This window comes from Hyaena hyaena, unplaced genomic scaffold (assembly GCF_003009895.1).
Source record: "Hyaena hyaena isolate Hyena2069 unplaced genomic scaffold, ASM300989v1 scaffold_44, whole genome shotgun sequence".
NCBI lineage: Eukaryota > Metazoa > Chordata > Mammalia > Carnivora > Hyaenidae > Hyaena > Hyaena hyaena.
In genome coordinates, this window is record NW_024080676.1 from 2,807,236 (window position 1) to 2,827,490 (window position 20,255).

Sequence of the window (20,255 nt, forward strand, 5' to 3'; positions counted from 1 at the left end):
TCGATTAAGTGTCTGACTTCAGCTCAGATTGTAATCTTGTGGTTTGTGAGTTCGAACCCCGCTTCAGGTTCTGTGCTGGTGGCTCAGAACCTAGAGCCTGCTTCAGATTCTGTCTCTCTCTCCCTGCCTCTCCCCCACTTGTGTTCTGTCTCTCTCAAAAATAAACATTAAAAAAATATTTAAAAGAATGGTATATAAGCCTCAACTGCCTGTTAGGGAGATTCTCATTAACTCTGTGTGACTCCTTTATGTACTAATTAAATTTGTGTTTCTCTTGTAATCTGTAAGATGCCAATTTAATTAATAGACCAAAGAACCTAGCAGGGTAGAGTAAAAATTTTCCTCCCATACAACTATCTTTCCCCTGGGCTAGCTGACTGCTTGACATTTAATTTTCAACCTAAGTGTCTGTCATTTCCTCGGATACCTAACTACCTACTCTCAAGTACCCAGTCACTCTTACACCACTCTATCCTAACATTTTGCAGAGTGCTTCTCATACCCCCGCCCCCTACACATGCTTACCTGCTTCAATGCCTGAAATGTAAGATCCATATCAACAGGGATCTTGTTTGTCTTGTTCATTCATGTACAGCTCCTAGAAATGTTTCTGGTACCCAGAAGACATTTAAATGTAGGCCCTTAAATAAAAGAGAATGAACAAACTTTGAACTGCCACTCTGAGGGGAAGGTCTGCACAATGGCAAACATGTCAGGAAGTCTACCAGTGCACTTGTATTAACAAGTGTGGGGCCAGATGTTAGATGTCTTTCCTTTGAGAATCAGATGAAAATGCCTTGAACTCCCATCACCTATGCATCTGGACAAGCCTTCCCTACTGTCTCAGGAATTAGAAGGGAAGTGGTCAGCCTTGAGCTGATCATTAAAGCCTATACAGCAGATGCTGTAAGTACAGAGTATATACAGAAAAGCAACAGATGGAGGAAAGATTTTGGGAGCTGGGCCACAACTGAGTTCAAAAGAAGGAAAAAGAGATTTTCAATACAGTAGAGGAAAATCCTGTGAAAAGCTGTGTTTCAAAAGTAAGGGAGAAAGAAATTTTAGGAGATAGGTTGGGGAAGTCTTAAGTGAGACTGATAGCTATTGTCTTAGGTTAGAAGGAGGTAGGATTTAAGAAGTATTGATTGAGGCTATATTTTATCTTAATACTGAAGAAGGAGAGAAAATGCCTGGGTTTGGCTTCTGTTTTATCACAAAGTACCCATAGGTCTCTGGACAAATCAGTCTTTTCTCAGCATCAGTTTTCTCACCTACAATGTAGGGATAAAAGTAATCTGCTAATCTCAGAGTGTTATGATGGTTACTGAAGATGGTTTGATGGATGTGTGTTGCAAGCTCTTAATTTTGTATTAATACAATCATTAAAGTCCGGAGTCAGAAATGAAGGAAACAGGTGGTAACATGGCAGGTATACCACAAATTCTCAGAAAGGAAGGTGAGGGGTGGCAAGGAATTTATTGAAAGGAATTGCAGACAAGAAAATGTGGAATTGTAGGCTGAAGTAAAAAACCAGCGACAAAAGTCCAGTACCTTCTTTCAGGCACCCGTTCTAATTACTGGTTTATTGAATTCTTTAATCTTCTGTCTCTTCTACTGGCCACTACACACACTTTTCGCTACATTCAGTTCTCCCTTATTCAAAAACAACCTTCTTGTACTCTGCCATAATCTTACTTTCCTATTTTTCTCTCCCATCTCACCCACAAAGGAGCTCTCTTCTGGGTCACTTTGGCCCGTTTTCACCCAAAATGTACACTGTGCACGAAGGATGGCGGGCGAGATTGGCAATACTTATTTCTGACATCCTGACCTGAATACTCCTACATATTTCCTACCTGAAGGAGCATGGGGTTGGCGCGATTTAATCACATCAACCAGTGTGTGAAGGTGCCTTGCAAATAGTTAAGAGCGCTACTGAAGTGTTGTGTAGTTCAAAACCATCATCCAATACGTGAGGAAACTGGGCCCTCCACGGTGGGCAGAGGCGTCCAGTGTCACAAAGAAGGCTAACTTCAGCACCCGTCTTCCCGACAGAAGACTCCTACGTAAATACCGTAGCCCAGGTGTGTGTTCTGATGAAAACTAATTTGCGCCAAATCTCGTGCGGCCGCAGTTCGGGGGCGGGGCGGGGAGCACGAAGTATCGCGAGACGATGGCGTTTTCCCGCGAAGAGAAGCGCGCGTTTTTCCCTGGTCGGGGATTTGGCTAGGAGACTGGGCAGGCGGCAGCTGAGCGACTTTAGCGTGCGGCGTTGCGGGCGCTGAGAGGAGAGGACCGGGTTCTGGAGTGTGTGTCAGACATGCCGGCGCAGGGGCCCGCGAGCAGCAATGGTGAGTAAGGAGACCCTTCCTCCCTGCGCCGGGCGGCGGCGTCCGGGCGGGGGGTAGGGAGACAGCATGGAGGCGGCAGCCGAGATTGGGGAGTAGAGCCGACTGCGTGCAGAGACTGAGGAAAGGAGGGCAAGAGGCTGTGGAGGGTGAGCGGAGGGCGCCCTGAATTGCATATAATGTGCACGATATAGCGGATTTTACACAGGGGAGCCGCATTTCCCCGACTATCCCGATTAGTAAGCTGGGGTCCTGACCACTTGTTGACTTGTGGAGACCCCGAGATGTCTTGAGAGGGCTGATGCTGGCGTCCCCGTGGGTCTTCAGCTTTTGCCTCGAATGCATCCAGGAGGGTTGTTCAGCGTGGGAGCTGAGTGACCTGGTACTGTTTACGAAATGCAGTTGAAAAGCCTTCTCCCTTCTTAGGGTCCCTGGCTCCGGATCCGGTTGAAGAGCCCGAGACTGCTGTGATTACCCAAGCCATGCTGGAGGAGGAAGAACAGCTCGAGGCTGCTGGACTCGAGAGGGAGCGGAAGATGATAGAAAAGGTACTTGAGGACTCAAGTTCACCGTCGTTAAAGCCGGTCGTAGGCTTCCTCGGAGGTCCTGTTGGTTCTCCGTTCGCCTTTTTCCAGACCCTTTAAAACGGGCTTTGTTGATCTCTATCTGTGAGACACCGTTGCTCGCGCTCTGCAGGATGCTTCTGTGAGGCGTAGTCTCGGCCTGGGAGCGTTTCAAGGGCTCCTTTAGCCGTAACCGTTCTTACAACGCCGGTGGTGAGTTTTTGAGTGAGGTCTTTCAGTGCCGTTTTCCACCTGAGGGATAAACTTGCTTTCCGTTTTCCTTTTGGTTTTTTGGAGTGCTGCGAAGGAAGATGCTTTGGGTAAAAATGGGGTGTACTTTTTCAGTGATTAAGTTATTATACCTGTGGTTTTCATGTACGGAGTATGTATTTTGTAGATTACTGAAAGCAGTTTTCAACCTCCTGAAAATTCAATACTCAGGTATATTTCACTCAGTAATAAAGTCCTACCTTGCTTATTAATTCTTGGGTGTGCAACAAAAGGAATGATAGCCACTAACCGGTATGTACTGCCAACCAAGTTAAGTGATTTTCTTGTAATAATTTATTTCGCACTCCGAATATTGTGATGCTATAGGTACTTTTGGTACCTCTGTATTTACATATGAGGAAGCTGGAGCGGTTGGAGGTCACACAACATGAACTCAAATTTGAACTCTGGCTGTCTTCAGAATTTTTGTTTTTGACCCTATACCCAAGGAAGTAAACATTAATACTTAATTAACTATATGTAATTGCAAAACTACTTAAATTGGGAAAAAATGCACCCCAAAGACAAATAATGAATTAGTTGGTTTTCTGCCATTTTGTATCAACAATAATGATTCTTTTGCTGGCATTGTTAACACTGTTGTGAATGTTGTACATGTATTTATTCAGTGAGGCTTCAACTAGACTGTAATGTAGATACGGTTATTAAATACATTATTACTATATTATTAAACCTAACATAAACTAGTATAAACTATTACTAGTATAAACTATTTTTTTTTTATTAAAGCACTCTCTTAAGTAGGTCTGTTTTCACCCCATTTTACAGATGAGAAAATTGAGGCATAGAGGGGGTGGGGAAAGGAGAAAGTCCCACAGCTTGTAAGTGGTAGAGCCAAGATTGTTGGTAGGCCATGTGATTCCAGAATTCACACTTTTTAACCACCATGCTATACTTTCACTCCAGTAATACTAATTTTGTTATTAGTCATCACCCATAGTTGACCATAATCAGTTACAGTAATGTTAAGAAATTTTAATAGAATTGGGAGGTTGACCGTGAACCACCTTTCCTCATGATACGGATTTTCATAGTACTTTGTTTCACAGTATTATTACTTACTTGATTCTCATTTTGTTTATTGAAAGCATGTCAGTTACTGTTTTCTGTAGGCTGTACACCTAGCAAATAGGCAGTCAGTAAATGCTCTTGAATTTGAAACTGGTCAAGAATATTCTGTATTACATAGCATATATGAAATTATGTAAATAGGGGCACCTGGGTGGCTTAGTCGGTTAAGCGTCCGACTTTCGCTTAGGTCATGATCTCGCGGTTCATGGGTTCGAGCCCCGCGTCGGGCTCTGTGCTGACTGCCAGCTCAGAGCCTGGAGCCTGTTTCAGTCTGTGACTCCCTCTCTCTCTGACCCTCCCCTGCTCACGCTGTCTCTCTCTCTCCTAGAAATAAATAAAACATTAAAAAAATAAAAAAAAAAGAAATTATGTAAATAAAATAAATGTACTTACTAGCATGTAATAAGATGATAATTATAAAGGGTGAATCCTGAGGCAAGTGTCCGGAATTGAATCAACTTCAGAGATTATGAGAATGATAAAGCCTTCATTCTATTTTTGAGATAGAGCTTGAGGGAGGTGGAATGGGCAGAGAGCTGGAACCCCAAGCAGGCTCTGCACTGCCAGTGCAGTCCTACACAGGGCTCAAAACCACGAACCCTGAGATCATGACCAACAGTCAGACATCTAACTGACTGAGCCACGTAGGCGCCCCAATAAAGCCTTCATTTTGAGTGGTATGTCTTCAGATCTATTACTCCTGAAAGTTGGTGGGTAAAGAAGTACTATTTGAACAAAGATTATGAGGTACAGTAAGACTACATTTCCAGAATGCATTAATTCAGTAGATGAAAACATTTTCATGTTTTTATTTTGGAAGATTTTCATTTAAGTAATCTCTACACTTAACATGGGACTCGAATTTATAATCCAAGAGGAGTCACCTCCACCTACTGAGCCAGCCAGGTGCCCCCATTTTCACATTTTAGAAAGATCTCTCAAAATTTATAGTACCATAAGTATTTGTTGATTAAACTAGAATCTAAATGACATACTTTCAGTGAAATTTTTAAGTAAACAAACCTTTTCTTTAGCAGTTATTCATCATAGAACTTAAGATAGCAGTTTTTAATCCACTTTGTCCTTCCATGAATAAATTATATATCTGTTTTCAGTTCTTTTACTAATATAAGGGTGTGATTTGCCAAAAAGCTAGCAGTATTATGGTCTATTATTTTTTTATGTATAAGTATTCAAGGAATTTGATTAATTTTTATGGTTTTCACTTCTAAGTTATTCCATACTTGACCATGGAGAAAATTCTGAGAATTAGTCTCTCCTAACATGTCTTTGGGGGCCAAAAAATTCACTATACAGAAATAAAGATTCTTTTTCTTTTAGAAGAATATATGCCCACAGTATTCATGGGCATATATTTAGAAGTACTTAAGAGAGGAAGAGCATGCTTAAATTCCTTAATGAGAAGCATTTACTTTGCTTTAGGAGATTTTAAGATTTGTGAAGAGTCAAGAATGGCTTTGACATTGATTTGCTACAGTTATTTTCTTTGGCTTTTCACCTGCATTTCCTTTTGAAAGAAGTCATTGTTAGTCTAAGATTTAAGAATAGCATTAATGTATATGTAGTGGGGGAGGGGAAAGGTAAGAGTTGGGATAAGTCTTAGGTAAAAGGAAAATAGTTCATATGGTATAGAATGAAATATAACTCCATCCCTATGCCCCCAAATCTGGTGTTGGTGTTAGGAGAGATTATGAAGTAGATCCTGGGGAATTTATGCCCTTGGTGTCCATTGGCATACTCTTTCACTCTAGTTATCAAGAGAGTTTCCCTGCCAGGCACTCAGTGCTCTCCACAGCTGAAGCTACAATTTACCTTAATATAACAAATAAAATTGCTAAGGAACAGTAATGGTAGGTAAGGTTTACCACAAAATTATTTTGATATATGGAGTTGTATTAAAGGTTTTAAGGGTTAGTCATTGATTTTATTTCCTTAATTATAATACTTACAAATAAGTATAAAATGGTATCTTAAATCTTAAAAAATATGTGCTAATTTATTCTGAATAGGATTAAGGTAGTAGATCTATCAAATTAAGTCCAGAATATTTTAATTAAAATTTAAAGTAAATTTTAAAAATTAAGAATTTCTTTAATATCTAAGTAATTTCATCTCTCGATTTATAAAATCTATTTCATTCATTGACTGCCTATTGTAATCAGTAATATATTGGCAATAGTAAAAGAAAGGCTGTCCTAAAAAACTGAAAATAGTTTTGTAAGATGTCAGCAGATTATCTGCATGGATAGAGTAATGGGTGTTTGTTTTGTGGGTCTTTCTTAAATATTTTCCTATAATGTGCATTTATTATTTTCATTGGATTTATTTTTAGGTATCTTAATGTCATTTCTTTTGTAATAGACAAATTTATTTTAGAAAGAAAAGCTAGAGAGATGATAAAACATCTAGGAAGTACAAGCCAGTATACAGTGATGTCTAAATTTAAGGTGAGGCCTTAACCTTAAATTAGAGTTAATTAGGTTATGCTGTCTCAGCCTCTGCATCTATTCTCTTTCACTCACTCACTTTGCTCACACACACTTTGTCCAGGAGTAGAATTGATGGTTTGTAAGTTTTGCACGTATTTGGCTTTGGTAGATGAATTCAACTCTTGACTCACTTCAGCCCACTTAGTGCTTTTTTTTTTTTTTTTTTCTTTTAATTCAGATTATATCCGGTTGACAAATTATGAACTGGATTGTGCCTGTTTAGGCAAATAAAGTTTTATTGGAACATAACCTTGCCCATTTGTTTATATATTGTCTATTACTATTATTGTGTAAAAAGGCAGAATTGAGTATAAGCCATATGCTCAAATATTTAAATACTTACCCTTCTTTACAGAAAAAGATTTGTGCACCACTGAACTATATTGTATTTATTTGTTACTTTTGTTTTCCATCTTGTGTCCTCTGGTATTCTTTTCAAATATTTAACTTCATCAGTGTGAATCGAGAGAGAAATGGATTCCTTCTCAGCCACTGGACTATTATAGACTTAGAAATCACTTAATAAATAAGTGGCATGTAAAAGTATTATGAAAAGCAGGCTCGTGATTTAAAGGTGTACAGAAGTAAAAGATAAAGCTAAGTGTAGGGGAAAGTAAAAAGTCTAAAAAGAAGGGCAAAGCTCTGGGGAACACAATGCTGAGGAGGAAGGAGAAGTGATAAATCAGAAATAGATTTAGCATGTTGAAATATTTTTACAATGCAGATTTTTAAAAATTTTTATTTTAGGATTTTCATTTCTTTTTTAAAGTAATCTCTAGGCCCAGTGTGGGGCTCAAATTCACAACCCTGAGATCAGGAGTCGCATGTTACACTTACACTGACTGAGGCAGACACCCCAGCAATACAGTCTTTTGTTTGTCTTTTTGTTTTTAAGGTTTATTTAAATATAAAGTTTGTTTTGAGAGAGAGAGAGAACCGCATGAATGCTCTGCAAGTGTGGGGCTCAACTCACCAACTGAGAATATGAACTGAGCTAAAATCAAGAGTCTCATGCTTAACTGATTGAGCCACCCAGGCCATACAATTTTAAAATTCTAAGAATAGTTGTTCTAGTTCCTAGCCAATGAAATGATTTTTTTTAATTCTAGTGCTCTTTCAAATAAAACTGATATATAAATTTTTCTTTTCTGAAGTCATTTGATTGTTTACAAACTTAAATATTTTCAAGTGTTAATTTTATATTAAAAAATGGACCTTAATTCATTGGGGTGCCAGTAAACATGTCCAGTGTCTAAAATTTCAATATTTTGGTATCCAAGCTGCATCATACCAAAAGGAATGTTGACCTCAAGAATCGTATTTTTTCAGCTTTGTTCTAGTTTTTGTTTTGGAAAATAAATCATATATAAAAATCTTTCTCCACCCATTAATAACAGAAAAACATTAAACCCCCAAAGAGCATGTATTTAGACTTTCTTTTTACATCTTATAAAAAAATCACATATTTTAGAAAACTTAATAATTATGTAAATTTTCTTTTTGGATAGGCTCGCATGTCTTGGGATAGAGAGTCCGTGGACATTCGGTACCGTAGACTTCAACATTTGCTTGAAAAAAGCAATATCTACTCCAAATTTTTATTGACTAAAATGGAACAACAACAACTAGAGGTATGTGTATGTGATTATAACTAGTAGCTTCAGTTTTTTTTTTTAACTGCTTTATTGAGATAGAAATTGCATGCAGTAATCTGCACACATTTTAAGTTTACTGTTTGATGACCTAACCACTGTGTACACCTATGTAACCACCAGTACAGTCAAGATAAAGAACATTTCCATCACCCCAAGAAGTTCTCTTGTCTCAGTGATCCCCATGCCTGGCCCCCAGACCACTGATTCCTATTTTCTGTCACTATAGGTTAGTATTGCTTTTTCTAGAATATTATATAAATAGAACAATGTGGTATATTGTTTTTGTATCTTGCTCTTTGCTCAGCATATTGAGATTTTGTTTATTCTTATAGGTTGTTTATTCCTTTTTTTTTTTTTACATTTTTATTTTAAATGTTTCATTTATTTCTGAGAGAGAGCGTGAGCGTGAACAGGGGAGGGTCAGAGAGAGAGATACAGAATCAGAAACAGGCTCCAGGCTCTGAGCTAGCTGTCAGCACAGAGCCCAACACGGGGCTTGAACCCATGAACTGTGAGATCATGACCTGAGCCGAAGTCAGCCGCTTAACCAGCTGAGCCACCCAGGCTCCCCATGGCTGTTTCTTTATTCCTGAACATTCTATGAACATATCACCATTTATTTTTCTGTTTACGTATTGACTGATTTTTATCCTGTCTAATCATATTTTGTGCATGATGGAGATTATAAACTTATGTTGCCCATCCATTTTTTTAATTGCTTTATTGAGATACAATTGATAGACACAAAACTGCACGTTTATAGTGTATAATTATATAAGTTTTGACATGAATACACCCACGAAGCTACCATAGTCAAGGTGATGACATAACCATCAGCTCCCTTTTTTTTTATTGAGGTAGAATTGACCTATAACATTATATTAGTTTCAGGTTATGATTCAGTATTTGTATATATTGTGAAATGGTCACCACAGTACATCTACTTAACATCTATCACCATACATAAAAAAAATTTTTTCTTATAAGACTTTTTTTTTTAATGTTTATTTTGAGAGAGAGGGAGACACAGAATCTGAAGCACATTCCAGGCTTTGAGCTATCGGCACAGAGCCTGATTCAGGGCTTTAACTTTTGAACTATGAGTTCATGACCTGAGCCAAAGTCAAATGCTTAACAGACTGAGCCACCCAAGTGCCCCTCTTAGCAACTTTTAAATATACAGTAGAATATTATTAACTGTAGTCCCCGTGCTGTGTAGTACATACCCCTGACTTTCTTTATAACTGGATACTTGTACCTTTTGACCTGTCACTCATTCCTCCCACCACCAACTACCAATCTGTTCTTTGTATCTACGAGCTTGGAGGTTTTTGGTTTTTTTCAAAGATTCCACAAGTTAGATTATATGATATTTGTTGTTCTCTGACTCCTTTCACTTAGCATAATGCCCACAAGATCCATCCATGTTGTAAACAGCAAAATTCTATTTTTTTTATGGCTGAATTCCTGCCCCTTTAAAATTTTTTTCCATCCTTCACTTCCTGTCTTCATCACCAAATAGCCACTGATCCACTTCTCATTATTATAAATTCATTTGCATTTTCTGTTGGTAATATATTCTTTTAGCTTTTATATTTCTGGAAAAGTCTTCATTTGCCTTTGTTTTTGAAAGATTCTTTTTTTTCTAATGTTTATTTTTGAGAGAGACAGAGTAAGAATAGGGGAGGGGCAGAAAGAAAGGTAGACACAGAATCTGAAGCAGGCTCCAAGCTCTGAATGGTCAGCACAGAGCCTGATGTGGGGCTCAAACACACAAACTGAGATCATGACGTGAGCAGAAGTCAGACGCTTAATCGGCTGAGCCGTGCAGATGCCATGAAAGATATTTTTATTGAGTAAAGAATTTATTTTTCCTCCGTGCTTTCTTCCTTCTGTCCAGATACTCCTACCCTCATGATATTTCACTGCTTTCTAGTTTACATTGATCATGACAAAACCAAAAAAATTTTTTTCTTTAAACCATAAGTTTTAATAATGGCCCACAAGACCATAAGTCTGGTTGCCTCGCTCAACCCCATTACCTTTCAGACCTCATTTCAAGTGTGTTTCCTGCCTTTGGGGCTTTGCACTGGCTGTTTTGTGCTTGGAACCTTCTTGTAGATACCAACGTAGCTTACTTCATCATCACCTTCAAGCCTTGGCTTAAATGTTTTCCCAATGAAGCCTACCCTAATAACCTTATATGAAATTGCTGACACCTTTTCCGTCTACACACTCCTGATATCCTTTACCCTGTTCTCTTCTTCCCATTGCACTTAGTAAGATATCATATTATTTATTGCCCACTAGGATGTATGAAGATTTATAAATTTGTGCAAATATCTAGACTACAGTAATTTCCTGTGTTCTCATCATTCACATCTCAGAATTATCTATCAAGATTTTGCTATATTTGCTAAATATTCTTTTTCCTTTGAATCCCTTTTTAAACCCTTGTATGGTAAAATGAAACACAGGTATAGGAAAATAAAAGTCACACTTAATGAGTTGTTAAAAGACAAAAATACCTTCTAACCACCTCTTGGGAATGATTTGAATCCTTTTAGTCTGTTTTAAAGCTTTGCTAGGGTGTATGTGGAACAGCTTTTAATCTAGAAATAACTTGGTCCCTCTCCTGAGCACTCTTCTTGTTGCCTTCTATGTTGGGAGGCTCTTTTACTTTGCCTGACAGCTATGAACTATTCTTTGTGAGCACAGGGATTGCTCTACCTGCTTCTTTCTGGTGGCTCTTTCCTGGCCTTTCAGTTCCTCAAGGCAGGAGAGGAAATCTGTTCCCTATTGCTCCATAAAGGCTTGAAGTGCAAATTCTCCCTCATTTTTAAATCTTTATATATAGTTTCTTCATTGTGAACATGTTCTTTTGAGGTGTGTGTTCTAGATTTTGCACTTTCTGCTGTGACACTAAATTATCTTACAGGAACAGAAGAAGAAAGAGAAATTGGAGAGAAAAAAGGAATCTTTAAAAGTTGCTAAGGTAATATATAGTAAGATTGAAAATCTTGTATGTATTCTTAAATATTGAAGAAATGTTTTTGTAGCCTTTTTTTTTTCTTTTTAGTTCATTCATTTATTTTTAGTGAGAGAGAGCAGAAGTTAGGTAGGGGCTGGGGAAGAGGATAGAATCCCAAGCAGGCTCTGCATTGTCACCACAGCCAGATGGGGACTTGAACCCATGAACCTGACCTGAGCCAAAGTCAAGAGTCAAATGCTCAACCTACTGAGTCACCCAGTCTTTTTTGATTGGCTACTTAATTTTAACCTTCTTTATCTAAAAACCTATCTTTGCTACAAGCTGCATAGAAACTTGTAAAATATGTTTCTCAGTATATTTATATAAGGAAGGAGAGCTAAATGTAACCCTTTTGTTTTATTCTGTTTCTCATAATGGCAAAATTTCACTTTTATAAGTGGCCAGCTCTTAGGTGCTTATAATGATTACTCTTTTCTCCTTAATGTCTCCACCCTCATCATGTCAACTTGCATCCTTAACAATAATCTAAATTTGTATCTTGTGTACGACTGCAGCAGTGGAGCCAAAATTGGAGAGAGAGTATAGCTACTAAAAACATTTCAGATAATAGAGCATTTGTTTAGGGGTAGCCTAAATTTTATTTTATCTTTTTTTTTTTTTTTTCTAATGTTTGATTAGTTTTGAGAGAGAGGGAGAGACAGAGTGTGAGTGGGGGAGGGGCAGAGAGACACAGAGACAAAGAATTTGAAGCAGGCTCCAGGCTCTGCGCCATGGGGCCCAAACTCACAAAATACAAGATAGTGATCTGAGCCGAAGTCAGATGCTAACCTAACCTGCTGAGCCACTCAAGTGCCCCAGGGATGGCCTAAATTTTAGATGTGATCTTTGAGGAGAATATGTTTTAATATGAGGCTGTTTAAAGCTATACTGTTGGGAATTAGTGAAAAGAGAAATAATAAAGGCAACATTTATTGAGTACTCACTATGTGTCATGTATTCTAAGCTTTACGTTTATTTTTTTATGGAAGTTCTCAGCTCATTGTGGAGTTGCATGCTCCATTGACTAAGCTTCCAGGTGCCCATACGGTTTTTTTTAATTCTCAAAAAGCTCTTTTAGGTAGAGGTACTGTACTTTTTATTTATAAAGAAGCTGATGCAAAGAGATAAAGTACAGTCCATCCTCATTATTCACAGAATCCATATTTGCCAGTTAGCCTACTTGCTAAAATTTATTAACTCCAAAATCAGTACTTGGGTTTTCATGGTCATTCATAGACCTATTCCTGTGCAGAATAGCAAAAAGTTTATCTCCCAACACACATTTCCAACTGAAGCTAAACACAGTGGTGCTCTGCCTTACTTAAGCTGTCACACTATAAACAAATGTTCTTTTCATGGTTTATTTAATGTCAAGATTTTTATGGGTTTCGTTGATTTTTCTGTTAAAATGGCCCTCAGCCATATTGTGCTGAAGTGCTGGCTAGTGTTTCTAACGCAAGAAGTCTGTGGTGTGCCTTGCGGAGAAAATATGTGTATTCAGTAAACTTCCTTTGGGTGTAAATTACCGTGCTGTTTGCTGTTAATCAACATCTATATTAAATAAGATGTCCTTAAATAGCAACATACAAAAAACAGGGTTATGTGTTGATCAGTTGATGAAATTATGACCAGAGGCTTTCAGGAGCCTAAGCTTATATTTCTTCCAGAAGTACTGATTCATTGTTCATTCATCCAGTGTTTGTAGTTATTGTATAGAACAGAATGAGAATTTACGAAGCAGCTGATAGTTACGAATTCAGTAAATAGTAATGTTGGAGTTTGTTTCATACCCCACACTTCTTTACTAATCTGGCTTGATTAGGTAATATCAAAATACCAATAAGGGTACCTTTAAGTCCACTTGATTCTTAGTGTGGTTAGTGGTGATGTTAAAATATATTATAGATAATTTTATAACAAAAGCAATGATTGAAAACTGATATTATAAGATAATTTTTTATTTTTATTTATTTATATTTTATTTTGTTTAGAGAGATAGAGAGTGAGCAGGGGAGGGCAGAGAGAGGGAGAGACAAAATCCCAAGCAGCCTTCACACTGTCAGTGCAGAGCTTGATATGGGGCTTGAACTGACAAATGGTGAGATTATGACCTGAGCTGATATCAAGAGTCATATGTTTAATTGACCGAGCCACGGGCACCCCTAAGACGATTTTATTTGCTTAATCATTTACTCCCTACTCTTCAACCTGTTATTTTAATCCATTGTTCACTTTTGCCTAGCTGACTTTTATAACAGGGTTTTATAAAGGTTTCAACCGTAAGTTCTGCCTCTTTCATCAGTCTCTTTTGGTATTTGCTTTTAATTTTCTTTTAACTTTATTTTAAAATTTACCTTCTTCGGGCACCTGGTTGGCTTAGTCGATAGAGTACACAACTCTTGATCTTGGACTGTGAGTTTGAGCCCTACCTGTGATGTGAAGTTAACGTTAAATAAATAAATAAGATTTACCTTTGTTATTTTGATTTCTCATACGTATTTTTCCCTATTCTTGGTCATCTTTTCCACCTTTCATTTTTAAACTTTATTTTTTAAAATGTCTTCTTTTCCTCTGTTTCCCCTAATATTTTTTCAACTAGTATTCTCATATTTCTGCTTTCCATTGTATTTAGCTTAAAAATTTTACTGAAAATGAGTTGTTATTCCATACCATACACACTGAATATGTTTAGCATAAACCTACAGTAACAGAAGATCTGCATAGTAATATCAAAATAAAAATGTCTCTATATTTATTTTTATTCCTTTTTTTTTTTTACAAATAGTTTATTGTCAAATTAGTTTCCACATAACACTCAGTGCTCAAAATGTCTCTATATTTAATTAAGAAATTTCTCAAATGGAAAAAAATGTGAGGAAAGTAGAGTTGGCAAGAAAAAGGAGTATGGTTAGAAATACGTTCTAACAGGGAAATGTAGAAAAAAGATAGCATGCTGGTAAGTATAATAGTAAAGAGTTATAGATGTGGTTCAACTATAAGGAACATTCACTTAATCAGTGCCTTTTAATATTTAATAGCATAGAAGTCCCTAGAAAACTAATATTTTAAATTTTTTTTTTTTTTTTTTTTTTTTTTTTNTTTCTAGGAGAGAGAGAGAGAGAGAGAGACAGCGTGAGCAGGGGAGGGTCAGAGAGAGAGGGAGTCACAGATTGAAACAGGCTCCAGACTCTGAGCTGGCAGTCAGCACAGAGCCCGACGCGGGGCTTGAACCCATGAACCGCAAGATCATGACCTAAGCGAAAGTCAGACGCCCAACCGACTAAGCCACCCAGGAGCCCCGAAAACTAATATTTTAAATTCTTGTTTTATAGGGTAAAAATTCCACTGATGCAAGTGAAGAGAATCCAGGTGAACTTCCTTTTTCTGCTTTTGAAGCATGTGTTTATATTTTTGCTTTAATTGCTATAAAAAATAAAATGATTTTTTTTAATAGTTATGAGAAAGAAGAGAGGAAGAGAAGATGAATCATACAGTATTTCAGAGGTCATGTCAAAAGAGGTAAAAAAAAAAAAAAATGGGGGGGGACACATAAGATTCATTGTTGAGCAAAAAACCCGCTGTGGATTTTGAACCTCATTGAAGCTGTATGGATTGATGTTACATGGCTTTTCAGACTCTTAAAGGGAACGTTTTTCAGACTGCTGAGGGACTGTTTGAGGGAAGGAGATGGTGCCATCTTCCTGTTTGTTAAAAGAGCATGAGCTTGGCCTAATCAGAAGTTATTATAATTTCTTATAACTACAAGACCTTATCTTCAGAACTTTGTTCTTGTTCCTTGTTAAGGACTTTTAGGGAACTAAAATATTGACCTTTTATTTCTACAACCAGTGTGGGGCTTGATGACAACCCTGCAATCAGAGTTGTATGTTCCACTGACTGAGCCAGCCAGCTGCCCCATCATATACTCATTTTTAAAACCAGATCCGGTTTCACCTTCATATTTGTGACCGCATAAAATAGAAATTAAAAAACCTGTTGAATATTCCTTAAGCATATTTTAATGTGTTATATTCTTACATTTAAAATTTTTTCTAATAGTATTATCTACTATATTTTTCTTTAACCTAAAATTTGAACTCTTGAGATCTTCCTAAAATATAAAATTTCACACAGTACTTTAAGGATGCACTCTGATATTTTCCTTTTTTTTCCCTTTCATTTAGAAATAATGGTCAGAACCCATTTTATTGATTATGGAACATAGCCCACAGTTTGAAAAACACTGTTATTTAGATATAGTTTAGCCAGTCACAACTGTTACTTGAATATAGCAAATGTTGGTAGCATATTGGCTGTCAGCCACCTTTGTCCTTCATGGATAAGGTCAATTAGTAAAGGAGAGTAGACACTGTCGTGAGAAATACATAGACAGTAATCAATTATATTTGAGTACTGTTGAGCCTATAGAAGAACTCTAAACACAGGCATTAGGTTCTTAAAATCTTCTAGAAGCTGACACCTGAGTTGAGACTTGAAGGATAAAAGTTAAATCATCCAGAGGTTGAGGGTAGTTAATAGGGAAATAGTAAGATACAGAGAAGATAGTAGAAAAATGTTCTGGGAGGAGAGAATAACCTTTGACAAACATCCAGAGGCAGGAGAGATCCTGACAAGTTGTAAAAACTTGAAAGTAAATATTAGTTTCCAGTCTGTGTGTAAAGGAAAAGGTGGTGAAAGATGAAGCTAGAGGTAAGTAGAGTCAGGAGGTTAGTTATGAGGTTTAGTTTTTAACAATATGTATTATGTTTATGTTTCTATTAATTCATAGATTGTTCAAAAAGATTCAGCTTAGCTAGTCATTATAAAAGACCATTCTCTTGTCTGTTCACTATATCCCTTCAGCCTTAGCATATGAATGCCTATACTTACATAATGCTTTACATACACATGAGACACACAGACATGTATATATTATGTGTGTAAGCTACTTACTGATGTGTTCTATCATTCTATGCATTAAATGTAAGATACGTTCAGTTTCTTAAATGTATCTACTGTTCCATTCCCTTTGTCCTCTGCACATGGTATTCTGTTTGAAATGAAACCCTAACTTTCATCTTCAGTGATTATGCCCTGATGACAACTTTTTCAGATAATTTGGTGTAGTACTCACCAAATTGTAGTCACCAAGTGGCATTCCAGTATTTCTTGTCTTCATACCCTTAGCATCTAGTAGATACTTAAAAATCAGAATACTTTATTTCTGCTTTTATAATATTTTATTTTAGAGGGAGAGTGGGGGAGGGCCAGCAAAGGGGAGAGAGAGCGTTAAAGAGAGAGTGAAAATATTTTAAGCAGGCTCCATGCTGCACAGAGCCTGACTCAGGGCTTGATCCCACGACCATGAGATAGTGACCTGAGCCAAAATCAATAGTCAGATGCTTGACCAACAGAACCACCCAGGTGCCCCTATTCTGTAATTTTTATTTATTTGCCTTACTTCTTGCTCAAGATTGCAGACTCAGGTTTCTGTCCACAGAGGTCTAAAGTCGGCCAGAGGTGAGACTATAAAACATTTGGAAGTGATCTTTAAATACCAAAAGTACCACAACGGAGACTCTGGAGCAGGGTTTAGAAAACCTTTTTTGTACGGAGCTAGATAGTGTTTTTGGCTTTGAATAGTTAGGTGGGCAACTACTAGATGCCAGACTTTACGATTATAGCCTGGAGGGCAGTTCTAGACGAACAAATGAGCTGACTTTGTTCTAATTAAGCTTTATTTACAAAATCAGGTTGCCAGCTGGAGTTGGTCCACAAGCTGTAGTTTGTACTAGAGGGTTATTGACGTGTGCATTTGGACTTAAGTCTCTTCAGATAAGCTTTGATTTAAAAAACAAACCAAAAAAAACCTTGAAAATTTAGGAGGAAATACCACAATTTTTAAGAATTGCTAACTAATGCATAGAGTTTTATAAGACTCTGTAGCCTTAATTTTGCTTGAGGTCCGCCAATTTGAGTCCTCTGTACTTTATTTAGCTAGAGAGCCTTATCTCCAGTTCCTTGTGGGAAGTCAGAACAGAATAAATGTTGAATAAATAAAAGAATGAACCACATGCATTGTTATTGATTTTTGTTTTCTCTATGTTCTAGGAAATTTTGTCTGTGGCTAAAAAAAATAAAAAGGAGAATGAGGTAAGAGATTTATGAGAGATACTAAATTTAGGAACTGTGTTTGTTTCCCTAATTATTAGCTCCATTAATCCCCAGTGTGCACTCTTTTCTAACTAGTTACCCTATTTCTTAGCCTTAAAAAAAATTCACCTCTTTGCTATCCTGCTTCTTTCTTCATATATCAACTTTTGCTATTTTATATGTTCCTTAATGTGTAAATAATAGTTTATGGGGTCCTTGGGAGTTTAATAATGATGCAAGTGCCTATAACCATATGGATATGTGCATTCCATGTGTATATATATATTCCACAGCCTGTAGAAGTCTTAATCTTGTTTCTGACCTTAAAGATTGTCTTTGATTCTTTCTAGGAAGGTTTGATTCTTACCCCACCCCAATTTTATGTGGAGAGATTCTTTGTTACCTGTATTTACTATCCCAAGTAACTTCCATTACAGGATTTCTTAGAGAAGCAAAAACAATTCTAACATGAAAATGTTCACTGAGGGAGTTAAAAATTAACTTACCAGGTGACTGGAGGGCTAAGTTGGTTGAGTGTTTGACTTCGGCTCAGGTCATGATCTCATGGTTTGTGGGTTCGAGCCCCGCGTCCGTCTCTTTGCTGAAAGCTAGCTCAGAGCCTGGAGCCTGTTTCAGATTCTGGGTCTCCCTCTCTCTCTGACCCTCCCCTGCCAACGCTGTCTTTCTCAGAAATAAATAAAAACATTTTAAAAAATTAATTTACCTATCAAAGATTAATAGGTTCTTGGGAAAATTGATGACATGATTATAAGAGAGAGGTATTCTATTTAGCAACCACAATTTAGACTAAAATTTACATCTTTTGGGGTGCCTGGGTGGCTCAGTCGGTTAAGTATCCAACTTCAGCTCAGGTCATGATCTCCCAGTTTGTGAGTTAGAGCCCCCTGTCGGGCTCTGCTGACAGCTCGGAGCCTGGGACCTGCTTTGAATTCTGTGTCTCCCCCTTTCTCTGGTCATCCCCTACTTGTGCTCTGTCTCTCTTGCTCTCTCTCTCCTCTCTCTCAAAAATAAATAAGTGTTAAAAAAACAAAACAAGATTTACATCTCTTAAGTGCATTGATTTTTTTTTTTTTATGCTTTATTCATCAAAAGGATTAGTTTATGATTAGAACAGTGTTAAATAAGATTAAACATTTTTTATACTAGTTGGACTTTTTTATGTTTTATTTTAGTTTCACTTAAATCCAAGTCAGTTAACATAGAGTATAATAATGGTTTCAGGAATGTATTATTTTTTGAGAGAGAGCAAACGTGAGTGGAAGAAGAGTGGTGTCGCTGAGAATGCTAAGAAGGCTCTGTGCTGAGAGCAGACAGCCCTATGTGGGACTCGAACTTCTGAACCATGAAATCATCAACTGAGCCACCCACACACCCCTTAGTTACATTTTTAAAGATAAAGATTCAGTCAAATCTCAAGATGTACTATGGAGTTTTGATCTCACTGTATAATACACAGTACATAAGCATACTGTTGTCTTGTTCAATCTGATGAATTTTGAAAAATACATACATCTGGATAACTAACCACCATCCAAATCAAGCTCTGGAATGTGCCCATATGAAAGAAGGGTTCCTTGTATCCCTTGCCAGTCATTTCCCCACCCCAAACCTGGAGGCAACTACTTTTTTTTTTTTTTTTACATTTATTTTTTTTTGAGAGACAGAATAAGACAGAACGTGAGTGGGGGACGGGCAGAGAGAGAAGGAGGCACAGAATCCAAAACAGGCTCCAGGCTCTGAGCAAGCATTCAGCACAGAGCCTGGCATGGGGCTCGAACCCATAAACCGCAGGATCATGACCTGAGCCGGTCAGATGCTCAACTGACTGAACCACTCAGGCGCCCCTGGAGGCAACTGCTTTTTTGTTTGTTTGTTTTGGTTTGTTTTGTTTATTTCTGAGAGAGAGGGAGAGTGACAACTTGAACAGGGGAGGGTCATAGAAAGAGGGAGATACAGAATCCGAAGCGGGCTCCCGGCTCTGAGCTAACTGTCAGCACAGAGCTCGATGCAGGTCTTGAACCCACGAACCGTGAGATCATGACCTGAGCCTAAGTCGGTTGCTTAACCAACTGAGCCTCACAGGCGCCCCTGCTTTTTGACTTTTGTCAAAATCTGCCTGAATTTTGGAGCTACTATCCTAGGTGGCTCAGTTGATAAGCTTCCATATCTTCATTTCAGCTCAGGTCTTGATCTCCCAGTCGTGGGATTGAGCCTCATGTCAGGCTCCAGGCTAATAACTCAGAGTCTGCTTGGAATTCTGTTTCTCTTTCTCTCTCCCCCTTGCTTGCTGGTGCTCTCTCACTCTCTCAAAATAAATAAATGAAATTTTTTTTAATCTGCCTAGTTTTTTTTTTTAACCATTATCACAAGGCTAGTTTTCATACAAATGAAATCTAAATGTGTAGCCTTTTATTTCCTGCTTTTTACTCAGCTAGTTGATATTCATTTATATTGTTGAGTCTATTACTAGTTGGAGTTTTTTATTGCTGAGTAGCATTCCCTTGAATGAATATTAAAATTTCCTTATCTGTTCTCTTGATGGGCATTTGTTTCCAGTTTGTGACATCTAAGTAAAGCTGCCATTATAATTTGTCTACAAGTCTTGGTTTGAA

The 20,255-nt window shown here is 37.6% G+C and overlaps 1 protein-coding gene and 1 long non-coding RNA gene across 2 annotated transcripts in view; one reads left to right on the plus strand and one right to left on the minus strand.

The window, feature by feature from the left end:
• Positions 1 to 524: 524 nt before the first annotated feature.
• LOC120230587 lies at positions 525 to 4,713 on the minus strand. Its single transcript, XR_005528085.1, has 2 exons — positions 4,667 to 4,713; positions 525 to 641 (listed from the first exon to the last, which is right to left on the minus strand). It is a non-coding gene; the product is annotated as an uncharacterized LOC120230587 (long non-coding RNA).
• The window catches only part of HELLS (helicase, lymphoid specific), a 41,555-nt gene continuing 23,494 nt past the window's right edge, over positions 2,195 to 20,255 (plus strand). The window contains exons 1-7 of the mRNA XM_039230215.1: positions 2,195 to 2,351; positions 2,775 to 2,896; positions 8,292 to 8,414; positions 11,377 to 11,433; positions 14,802 to 14,838; positions 14,924 to 14,988; positions 17,581 to 17,622. Of these exons, the coding sequence (XP_039086146.1) occupies positions 2,321 to 2,351; positions 2,775 to 2,896; positions 8,292 to 8,414; positions 11,377 to 11,433; positions 14,802 to 14,838; positions 14,924 to 14,988; positions 17,581 to 17,622 (477 nt within the window). The 5' untranslated portion in view covers positions 2,195 to 2,320. The remainder of the gene's footprint in view (positions 2,352 to 2,774; positions 2,897 to 8,291; positions 8,415 to 11,376; positions 11,434 to 14,801; positions 14,839 to 14,923; positions 14,989 to 17,580; positions 17,623 to 20,255) is intronic.